This window comes from Ictidomys tridecemlineatus, chromosome X (genome assembly GCF_052094955.1).
Source record: "Ictidomys tridecemlineatus isolate mIctTri1 chromosome X, mIctTri1.hap1, whole genome shotgun sequence".
Lineage (NCBI taxonomy): Eukaryota > Metazoa > Chordata > Mammalia > Rodentia > Sciuridae > Ictidomys > Ictidomys tridecemlineatus.
The window spans coordinates 19,695,027-19,707,336 of NC_135493.1; the positions used below are offsets into that span (position 1 = coordinate 19,695,027).

At 39.7% G+C, this 12,310-nt stretch overlaps 1 protein-coding gene across 1 annotated transcript in view; it reads right to left on the minus strand.

Annotated features, from left to right (window-relative positions):
* Stk26 (serine/threonine kinase 26) overlaps positions 1 to 11,241 on the minus strand; it is a 54,113-nt gene extending 42,872 nt beyond the window's left edge. The window contains exons 1-2 of the mRNA XM_005337697.4: positions 11,045 to 11,241; positions 10,794 to 10,944 (exon numbers count right to left, since the gene is read on the minus strand). Of these exons, the coding sequence (XP_005337754.3) occupies positions 10,794 to 10,835 (42 nt within the window). The 5' untranslated portion in view covers positions 10,836 to 10,944; positions 11,045 to 11,241. The remainder of the gene's footprint in view (positions 1 to 10,793; positions 10,945 to 11,044) is intronic.
* Between the last annotated feature and the right edge of the window lie 1,069 nt (positions 11,242 to 12,310).

Here is a 12,310-nt window from a genome sequence, read left to right on the forward strand (position 1 = left end):
CATCTATCCATCTGTCCATTCATTCATCTATCATTTTCACCAACAAAAACCTAATTTACCATTTATTTACAAGAATAAGTATCCTGGAAGAGATAACTACGTGAAAAGTGGGAAATATAAAAATTTCTTTAAAAAAAATTTTTTAGATGTTGATGGACCTTTATTTATTTATTTATGCATGGTGCTGAGAATTGAACACACATGATAGGCAAACGCTCTACCACTGAGCCACAACCCCAGCCCAAGGTAAAAACTTCTTAATTTTTACACCCAAACAAATTGTATTCCCTAAAAGGGAAATAGGTCTCTTAGTAATTCTATGGATTTATTCTAACAATAATTAAATATGACTTCAAGTAGTTTTAAGAAGACATTTCTATACATGATATTGAACATCCACATAGGTGGAAAATCTTTGATTCTAAAGGATGGATTTATTTTCGTTGGCTGTCTGTTCATTTTAGAAATTGAAAAGTAAGCTAGGTACAAGGCTGGTGAATGAGGTGGGTAATCACATTTGCTCACACTGTTTGGTGTTGGCAAACTCATTCGATATTTGCTTCTCATATTTTCAGTTCTCATCATATGTTTGAACTAAATTCTGAGCTTTCCTACATGGTACCTGTTGGAAAGTGCTAATATATTAATCTGACAGGTATAAGGAATATTTCAGGGAGCAGAAGAGGGCATTTAGAAAGTGGTTTGATATTTCCTTAATGACTCAGAATTAACTTCCTCTTCCTTCCAGGAATTTACACATGCAATCAAAAGTTGGCTTTGGAATGTCATGATTGTGAATGAGTAATTTTTTAATATAATAACAGCCCAGAGATATTAAGTTCAGTTTGTTTGATTGTTGAGATAGGTAGAGTTCGGAAGGGGTGGTAATGGAGGGAGAGAAAAGTATTCTGAATAATAAAAACTGGTGAGATGTGTCAAAATAGGAAAAGGTCTTAAAAAATCACCATTGTCACTTTTGGCATTTAAGATACTGACATTTTACTTCATTTTAGTCAAGTTGCATTTTGGAAGCTGTAAACATACAGATTTCAAGTACAGTAACAACTCCACAAAATATTTATTTCTAAGATCTGATCATCTAAGAAGCTTATCCAGATAAACTATATATAACAAAACTTAAGATATTAAATCAATAAATAAAAAACTGAAGTACTTTACTTATAGCACATATGGGTCAATGACAAATAAGAAGAATGGGCATCTGCTGCCTAAATTACAAACCTACTTCAACTGAGGAAACTACAAGTCATGGGTGACAGTGAAATTTTGGAAACTGTAGAAACTGACACAAAGTTATATTCAGCTTCTTGGAAGGATAATTGGAAATCTTGTTATTTTCATCTCTCATAATTTCATCTAACTAGGTATATTCATGCAGGATTCTCCTATCTCCCTCCATCTTCTCTCCTGAATAAATTAATAATTGCTTCTGCTTGGTTGTGTGACCAGCACTTCAAATTCAGTATTTCTAAAACTAAACCCATTTTCTTCCAAGCTCAGCCATGTCTTTAACTCTTGAATATCTCATCAGGTTTCTCCTCTTGCCATTCAATTAGCAACCCAAGGTGTCCAAAGTCTTCCTTAGTGATGCTCAGAGTGGTTCCCAAACCTGCAGAGCAGTTAGGAACTCATTAAAAAAATGCACCCCAGACCACTAAATCATAAACACGGAATGGGCCCCTTCAGGTGGTTCTTATGCAGGCTCAAGTTTGACCATCCTTGCCCTGGATCAAATCCTTATCAATTAAATCTTTCAGCCTTTCTCTATCTCCAACCCAGGCTGTTTGGTTTTTGGAAGCCATATGCAGTCTTCCAAAACAAACAACATTGCTTCCATCATTTCACTGTGTTGCTGAAAAACTCCTTATTATCCATTGAAGAATGCATGTCTCAGTCTGGCATTTAAGGCCTTTTACAACCTGGCCAAAACACAGTTTATGCCAATAGGCACCTACTTCAGAACTCTGAATCTTGAGTGTGCCTACTTGTTATAGTTTGGGTGTGAGATATCCCCTAAAAGCTTATGTGTAAGACAATGAAAGGAAGTTCAGGAGTGAAATGATTGGGTTATTGGAGGCTTAACCCAATCAGTGAATTAATCCCCTGATGGGATTAACTGAGTTGGGAACTGAAAGCCATAGAATGTGACTAGAGAAGGTGGGTCACTGGGGGCATGGCTTTGGGCTATAAATTTTGTATCTGGCAATGGAGTCTCTCTCTGCTTTCTGCTCATCCTGTGAGACACTTCCCTCTGCCACACTCTTCTGCCATAATATTCTGCCTCACCCCTAGCCCTGAGGAATGGAGCCAGCTGTCTATGGTCAGAGACCTCTGAAACTGTGATCCCCCCAAATAAACTGTGCCTCCTCTACAGTTGTTCTTGTCAAGTCTTTTAGTCACAGTCTTTTAGTCAAGTCTTTTAGTCAAGTCTTTTAGTCAAGTCTTTTAGTAAAAGCTGCCTAAAACATTATTTGTGTCTTTTCTCCCATTGGTCTCCCATTCTGTTTTAAGGGTTTAATAAAGGTGGCCCTGCCTAGAAGCAATGGAATGCAGTGGCAAAACACAAGTGGCTGGCATAAAGATATTCATTCTGTAAATGATAGCTTCCTTAATTAAGTCCAGTCTTCCTCGGGATGCTTGCATTTACATCAGATTCTATCTCATTTGGGATTCATCATTTTTGCTTTGCATTGTAGGATTGCTAAGAATGTAGGTGTCTAGTCATTTCATTAGAGTATAAACTTCTTGAGTGAAAGACTCTTATACCTGTTATATCTTAAAGACAAGCATCAAGTCCTATGTTCTACTCAAAATAAGCCTTCCTAAATTTGCTGCTAATAATCTAGCTTAAATCAAACTCAGTTGTTTCATGAAGACTAAGCATTAAAAACCTTAAGCCTGGTTCACTACTGTCCAACTTGGGAAAGTCCAATATATTACCATTTGCTGACAAGCACATAGAAAGGCTCAAATCTAAGTTCAAAGGATTTGAACTAGAGAAGCAAACAGGACCCTAATTAATGGGTTTGTTAACTATTTTTCTCATGGGGTCAGTAGCATTAAAAAGCATACACTGGAAATGCGCTTCTTTTCCTAAGGCTGCCAGATACACTGACTATAGTGTCTTTAAACACAAGAGGTCAAAGTTCTATTTTTTTCACCATTCTTAAGTAGCATGTGTTCATGCTTTACTGATTGGTTTCTTTTGTGCTTTTGCTTAAAGTTAAGGCAGGCAGCAGGAAATTGAGACCAGGGAGTCGAAAAAGTTTCCCAGCTCTAGTGGGCAGCAATAATGATAATGCAGAGGCTTTGGGAAAAAAATTTTGACTTTATGATTTCTATTAGTCCAGCTCCCCCAAATTTTCTTGCACTGATAAGTTTATACCCCACCTCATTATCTTGATTTCCCATCATGCACTGCTGTTATTTATACCATACTGCATCAAATAGTTAAGCCTAGCTTAATGTACGTACTGTAAACTGATATGTTCCAAAGCCAATGGTTTATTGGAAAGCTGGGGGGAGCAGGGTTAAAAAACCACTAACAGAGCAACTAAAAAATGTATTTTCAAAGAAAAATCTGGATGATTCTAGATGTCCTTGAAGTATTTCCTCCACCTGCCAAAAATTCACTCCTAGGATTATGTTACCAGGCACTATTGAAACCTGGTAGAGTAATTCACTAGAATACTTAGAAATGTCCTAACACACCTAGTGTGGTAAGGATTTCAAAACCAGTAAAACTTCATTAAGTTGATACTGGGAAACTGTTTCTCAAATTCAAAGCAACTGTTATACTTTGGCTAGACACCCTATTGTAATAATAAACAAACTGAGAAAATCCAATGATGGTTGGTTTGAGCCCAGCTTATTTCAGCCCTTTGTATTTTCCTTTGTATTTTAAATTAATAAGGTTTTACATATTCCACGTCCCCCTACCCTAATTTTCTTTAACAGATGAATAAACAGAAGAGAGAGGGAAAATACCACCAACACACAATCTGTTACAAAGATAGTTTGAAAATTTTTTTCTAAATATTTTTCATCAGAAACATACAGGAACAAAACACCTTGGATTTCTCAACCACACATTTTTGAAGTTACTTGACCAAAAGGGGGGAACGTGGACACTGAAAAAGCTAATTAGAATATTTTCAGCTCTTTCATCTAAGCTGTCTACAGTTTTGTTTACTCTGAGGCTCAGGAAGTAGGAATGACAATTTTGTTCTAATTTTACCAGACTATCCCAAACTATGCCATACTAATGGCTAATCTGATATTTTGCAAAGTGAATCATTCTAATTCATGATCTTATGATAACTGAGGAAAAAGAAAGGGCATCAGGCTGTTGTCAGGGAATGCTGGAATAAGTCCAGAGAAGGCTAAGGAAAAGTTCTGGGCAGCAGCCTGGAGCTCTAGGTAATATGGAGTAATGTGGAGAGGGTGTGGTGGAGAAAGGCAGGCAGGAATAGGAGGAGGAGGATAGAATCTGCTCCATGTATAAGTTTTCTGATTTTTTTAACATATCAAGTGATTTACCTCCATCATATGAAGTTTTGGGGAGGGAAAATAAAGAGAATCATGGATAGAGATGGCAAGCAATATGTTGACAGTCTTAATTTTTAATACAATTTTGAAGGCATTTTCCTATGTGATCACTCTTCCTATTTCATAAGATTGTTGAGAGAAATTAGTTAATATCTTTAATAAATATTTGATCTGGTACATATTAATTCAAAGATATGGTCCCTACCATATAACACCTTAGTCTAAAATAGCAGATGAAAAGTGAGATATGTTCTTAAGATGGGGCCAACATTTTAATTACATGTATTTTATTGATATTTGTTTGTTTTAAAGCCAGTTATTTCATGGCATTGCTCCAGAGATATTGCTTTATATGTACCCATGATACAAATTGTTTGGGACTTGTGTAAAAAATGAAAAGGAGTTTGTTGCATCATACCTAATAATAGTATTAATTTTTGTTCTCCTTATTCCATTTTCTCACAATAACAAAAGTTAAACCACCACTCTTTCAGAAGATACAACTCGGTCAAAAACTATTATGGAAATGCCTAAAATTCTACTATTAAGTTTCCATTTCTTTAAGGCTTTATTCCTGCTGGAATAGTTCATACACTGAGCCATTAATAAAAACATGTTAATATGAATGAAATTGTGTGATTCTAATGTTACAGTTGGAACAGGAAAATAAAAAAGTTTAAAAATTATGTTAGTTTGTCTCAGCCTCCTGAGTCACTTGGATTACAGGTGTGCACCACAGCACAAGGATAAATGGAATTTCTTGTTGGGAAATACCCAGAACTCAGTTTAGGTCTATAGAGAGGAGCTGAATAACAGAACGTTTGGGAGTCAGAGTAGAGGGTTTTGGATACAACTGAGGAAAGTGGGGTTGCCGTGATTGGGGTTCAATAGAAAAATCTGGGTTACCAAAGCAGGAGAGGGTTGAGATAATGACAGTGTTTTCATGTAATTAGCCTAACATTGTTTTGCAGGATGAACTGTCCATATACATCATAACACATTTTTTAAAAGGAAGCCCAAAATACAATCCGCAGATGATAGTTAATTCATCAAAATAACCTCTCATTGAGGCAAAGAAAATGCAGCTTTTATTATTCCCTATTTTGTACATGATTTGCTCAAGGTTACTGAATAAATGAAAGAATAAAAAATAACAGTATCACAATGTTCAATGGTTCTAAATTATTTTCTCTCATTTTCTATGACTCAAGCAAGGGAGGTACATGATGGACCTTATACTCAAGTGCCATTTCTAGACCCTCATTACTGATCAAGTCACATGTCCCACTGTGCCCAATTCCCATTTACTCTCCCCAATAGTCCCTAGCCCCTACTTCAAACCTTCCAATTACCCCCCCCCTTCTAAGGTTGGCTTTGATTCTTTTTTTCAGCTGGTCTTCTGCTATTATGATTAGAGTATTCAATCCATCTGTATCAACCACTGGACAACTGAGACACTGGTTTGGGTTCAGCAATTCAAGACAAAGCTTGTTACCTCTTTGCACCTCAAACTGCAAATCTAATTAGTCCCTTAGGAAGGTATAAGAGATAAGAACTCCACATGCTAGATTCTGATATCAAAAAGAATTCCTTCTCCAATTTGGTTTTTCTAATGATTGTTAAAGAAAGAACCACCCCCAACCCAGTTACCTCCCCCTCTACCTTAACACGTTGTCTCATTGTTCCATGCTTCTCAAAGATATACTTCTTTTCTCAAAAACTTCTGTTTCCTGTCTCATGAGGGCCCTCATTTCCATACATTCTCTCTGGTATCATGAACCTCTACCTCCTTGAAAGCACCCCATCCTTCATTTTCAAGTATGGTACCTGGCATATACTAGATGCAAGGTTAATGTCTGATGAATAGCTAAAGCTCCAGTTCTATATGGCTTAACTACTTATGTGACATATTTACTTTGTTATCCCTTTGTTACCTCAAAATTTGTGAGCCTGGAATAGAAATCATTCTACCAGATTAGGCTCTTTCCCATTATATTCTAATTTCTTTCAAATGTACCATAATTCTCCCAGTTTCGCAAAGAATTTATCTCCTTCTGTAACTAGCTAATTATTAACTCTGCCAAATTTTTTTCTTCATATTACTAAGCATATGGAAGGCAATCTGTCAATGTAAGGCTCATTGCATCTGTATAGCTAGGATTGACCCACTGAAATAGCCTCTTTAAGTCAAACTGCCTTAAATTTCTTAACTCTCCTGTTCATCCATTCATCCAATATTAAGTTTTCTTTTCCTGCATAATAACTTTTTTTCATTGAGTATCCTTTACTCAAAAATGTTTAATGGTTAGTTCAAAGGCTAATAAAATCTTTCCCTAGGAGGATGCATGGGGGCAGGAAAGAAAAGGAATGAGAAGGACATCATTATCCTAGGTAATGACTGCACGTATGGTGGGATGCTGCATCATGTGCAACCACTGAAATGAAAAGTTGTGCTGCAATTGTGTACCATGAATCAAAATGCATTCTGCTGTCATATATATCTAATTAAAATTAATTAATTAATTAAATCTTTCCCTAGCATTTGAGGACCACCACAATTTGAACTCAAATCAACTTTTCCAATCTTATCTCCTATTACTTCTCTAGGGATAGTCTTCATCATGACCCAAATGCCTTTTGTCACACTCTCAGTGTGTGTGTGTGTGTGTGTGTGTGTGTGTGTGTGTGTGTATGTGTGCATGCGTGCACATGTTTACCCGTGCACATGTACCCTCCCCTATATATCTATCTATATATAATTTTGCTCAGGGTATTTCCAAGTAAGGAAATACCCTTCCCAGTATAGATCTTAACAACAATTTGGAAGCTTTCAACTCTTCTAGTCTGAAACTTCTATTGTACTTACAGTAAGTTCCCAGATTTGGCATTATTTGATTATTTCATATACCAGCTTTAAGAACCCCAAAAGATTTTTAAATCCATAAGGGCAGATCATGTAGTATACTTTACAGAGCCCAGCAGTAGGTTTACCAATGCCAGGCAATGTTTTCTATCCATTAGTTTAAAAAAAAACAATTCAGTAAAGTGTTCATTAATCCTAAAATTTTATTACCACTCATTTCCCAAATAACAACCACTGTTAAACTGTACCACCTTGACTATATTTAAAGGTAATCAAAAGCTAATTTAAAATTGTTTAGCAAAAAGTTTAAAAATTATTTAATGAAAGGTATAGCACAAAGCATAAAACAATATTTAGTACTCCAATTCAACATTTAACTTTATTTCCCCACCTAAATTTATGCGAGCTCTAAAAATTAGAGTATTTGTCTTCATAAATGCTAATGCAAGTTCCAAGGGGAAATATCTTAAGCTTTTAAGTGTGATTTATAACTAAAACTTCAAAGAAAAAAACAGGGTTTAAATCATTAAAGAGTAAATATTTGGGTGGAAAGAAACAGGTTTATTGCTTTATTATTTTTTTAAAGTTATACTTTAAATGTTGTTCAAGAGTTTAGCTCCTGGGGTGGAAAATTCCTTTAGTTATACACTAAAGAAGCAAGCACAAATTAACTACAAAAAATTCATACTCTCAACATTTGTTGTAATAGGGCAAAAATGTTCATTACCACAATATTAAGAAATATCAACAATATGAGTTTGAGTAACTAATTCATAAGGAAGAGTTTGAATTGGACTAAATCCTGGGTTTTCTCTGTTCACTCCAAGTTTCTTTTCTATTTTAAACTAGTGGCAACAGAAATTTCTTTGTTTGAAAGTTAGGAATGCTGAGGTCTTAAGTGATAGAACAGGTAGCTCAGCTTCTACTTCACAGCTCTCCTCAGAGGGAGAAAAACATTGTGGATAAAGCAGTTTTGTTTTTATTTCTGGAAAAATCATTTTTCCATCAATCTTCATAATTCTCTAAAATAAACTGTTAAAAAGTTGTGGGCAAGTAGGCTACTTTGCCCTGGTTTGTGGAAATACTATACATTACTTTCAAGAACACATGGGTAACTCAACTTTTCCTCTAAAGGCCTAAAAGTTGCTCCCAATGTTAACAAAATTTCAGGCAAATGTTACCAGTTCATGATATATTTCTACATCTCATCTGCAATACTTTTGCAAAAGAATAGTAAAAGTCTAGGTTCAAGGGTCACACTGCATGCCATCAAATTTATTTTTAGGAGACTGTATGATTTCAACTATGGGAAAAACTTTTTTGTTTCACCAAGTGCTAAAGAATCACATCTAAAAAGAAAATGGAAATAAGTCAAGAATTTGCTATTTTTCATTAAGGTGGGGAGAACGACAAATAGTCTTCTTTGCTGAAAGTTACCACAACTTTTAGAGGGCATAAATTGCAAAGCAAAATTTAAAATAATTTAAAATATGTGGTTCACATTCTAACCAACCTTAATTAAGATTTAAACATTCAAGAGATATCCAACTTAGATGATTAAGCAAAGCAGGAAGCAATAAGAAACACTGAACAACAGTTCTTAAATCATATAAATCAAATAAAATCAAGAAAAATGAAATAAAGACAAGAAACCATTTTCTCCTCAGCACACAGAGTTGCCCCAAATCACAAATGATGAACGGGAGACAAGGCTGACGCACGCACGCAGTCGCACGCACACAATGGAGAAAGAAGCATGCAGACCCTCAGAGACAAACTTTACACATGTAATGTTCTATTCTCCACCCAAAGGAAAGGAGAGCGCGTGGGGGGGGGCGCATTACACTTTCTTCCAGATCAGATGGAGCAAAACGACAGTTAGTACTGCAAACTACAATTCTCTTGATATAATCAAAGGCATAACTGAATGAATGGGGTGTGGGGCAGGGTGGATGGAGGAAAGGGGGGAAGGGAAAGAGGGGGGAAAGTGTCTGAGAAGAAAGTTGGAGGAGGTACTTTGCAAGCTTGAATAGATTAACTTCAAAAAAAAGCCCTACTATTTCCTATTTCACATCCTCCCCTAATTTTTATGAAATATACACGGACTTCCTGGGACGCAACCCAGACTAGCCTTCAAGGCAGCTGAAAGGCCTAGGGCTTCAGACACAGCAGGAGTCCTCAGCTAGATATATGCCCTAACACAGATGGCCCCTTTTGTGGGAAAATGATTTGAAAAATCACTTTTGCCACTGTGTGTAAAATAAGACCAATTGCTAAGGAAAGATGAATTCTGTGCATCAATCCACAGTGCTTTGATCTTCTACTAGAAACATAAGCTGTGTACCACTCAAGACTTTTTTTTTCTTAACTTGAAAAAGTTTGTTTTCTCATTTTCAGAAGATCATGAGGGACTGAGGCTTTAGTGCTTTTTAAGCTTCTGACTTGTTTTTAAATGGATTGTTTAGGCTACCTAGCAAAAGCGGGTAAAGCGTGAATGCTTTAAAAAGTTAATTAGGATTGACATCAGATAGGCTGAAATGTACTGATTTTAAAACGTAACAGCATAAAAAAGTCTCTGGATACAACTTTCCTTTAATAAAATGAAAATATAATGGGGGATGGCGATGAGATCTTGAGTAAGAAGTTGGGTCCCATGCAGTGGTCCCGTGTACTGGACAAAAAGCTTCCTTTAATCACATGCAACAATCATCTTATGAGAAAGGCAAGGAAGAGGGGGCTGGGAAATGATCACCTCCGCCACTTTGAACAGGACCCTGCATTTCTCACACCACTATGAGCCAGCCCAGGTGGGGGAGGGAAATACAACTTCGCCCTTAAGAAATAACACCGAAAGGGAAAAAGAAGTCACCTCACTCTTCTTTGCTCTACACACACAGGAAGAGCCCAATTCAGTGCCACCACCACCCCCTGTCTATGCCCCGCCCCAACTTGTGTGTGTGTGTTGGGGGGCACGACTCGCGCTTTATCCCACAAGTTCCGAGATACCTCCATCTCTTCCAGATTAAGTTCCCCCACCCCCAATCCTCCATGGTGCCACGCTCAAAGACGCAGGTGTCTCTGGTTCTGGCCTATTTTTATACCCTCCCCCCTCCCCCCCCCCAGCAAACCCCGTCTAGTTGCACACCCCAGTCCCTCCCTGATTGCCCAGCGCAGAGAACGACCTAGCCTAGACGCCAGGAAAACACCTCAAGCCCTACTCCAGGGTCACCTGGCCAGAGCGCTGGGCCCTGCCTTCAGGGGAGACCTGGGGCCGCCCCCTCGTCGCCGGTGCCTAGTGCGGGGCGCGCACTGGGCCCCCGAGCAGTCACGTGGGAGGGAGGGGAGGCCTGGGCTTCCTCACCTGCATCCCAGGCACTTGGACAGCCACCGGTGAGTGGGCCATGAAGGCGACTTCTGCTCCGCACTGCTTCTGCGGTGGTGGCGCCTTGGGTTCAGGCTGGCTCCTCCTACAGGGGTAGCTCGGCGGCCCTCCCAGGCTTTTCGATCGGGGCCTGGAAGGACACAGAGAAGTGGGCTTACTGGGCTCGTGGCTTGTAACCCCGGGCTAGGAGGTGGGCGGTTCGCGGCGCGGCTCCCTGGGACTCAGTCTACCTTTCTGGTGCCCGCCCGCCGCTGTGGCCGCCGCCTCCGCTGCTGCTCCTCTTCCTGAATGCAGGGCGCTGTGTGTGGCGGTGGCTGGGACCTGGGCTCGAGTGATGCCGCTCGTCTGCGCCTCGCCGCTTTAGGAAGAGGAGGTGGAGGCGCCCCAGCAACCCGCCCGCTCGCCTGGCCTGGGAGGCGGTTGGGGGCGGTTCCGCAGTTGGCCCTGCCCCCGCCCGGCAGCCAGGCGGTGTCGGGGGAGCTAAAGCTCCAGGCAGCGAAAGGGTTTGGCTGGGGTGGCAGGAGCCTGAGAAGGGGGGGAATCTCCGGGCAAGCGGAGAGTAGGACCCCGAGAACGGGAAACCTGGAACACAACTGGGCCTGGAGAGAGAATGAAAGAGTTTGGGAGACCCTGGGGGTATGAGGGTGTCCCAGACGTGGCCACGTTGCAGGCAGGCTTGCGAGGCTAGGGCACTTGAAGCCTCCGAGACGTCTTGAGCTGAAACTTGGGGAGTGTTGGAAGTTTTCCTTGGCTCCTCCACCTGGCCGAGGGTGGGGCCACGCAGAGTCGCAGAGTTGGTAGACCCCAGCTCCTTCTCGGCGAACCGTGTCCTCAGCCGCGGGCCGAGCCACTGGGCAGATCCGTAGTCTCTCTCCTGCTTTCCGGTTTTCCCGCCCGCCCACATGCTTCAGGTGACTTCAACCTGAGGCTTCTCTACCTCTTGGACTACTAGTTGGGAGATGGCCAGGCTGGGCTTCTCGGCGCCAAGTTCTGCACGTGTGAAGGAGAGGGAAATGGGAAAACAGATGGTATATCGGCAGAAAAATTAATGAGGATAATAGAGGCAAGGGAAATGAGATTGGATCATTAGCAGCAGCAGTACATGTTATTGAATTCGGCATACACAGCCATGGTTTCCACAACTCTCTGCCTCCGCCCAAGTTTAAATTCCACTCCAGGAACTCTTTTGAGACCCTGATAATAACAAAATAACAATGATATTAATAGCAATTACAGCAATCTCATTATGAAGCCACTTTTGGGAACACACAACAGGTTAATTACATTTTTAAAACATAATATCTAAGAGCCAATCTTAAATGAAGATGAAGTTCCTTACCTTGCAGTTTGTTAGGAGTCTGTGTACCTAATACAGTGTAGGAGGGGCTCAAGTAGACACTGAATCAAATTTTATTATTTTTAATGTTTCTCAGAGAATAGCATAGGGTTATTATCAATGTCACCATCATTGGTATTGTTATTGAGGCTCTGAGGAT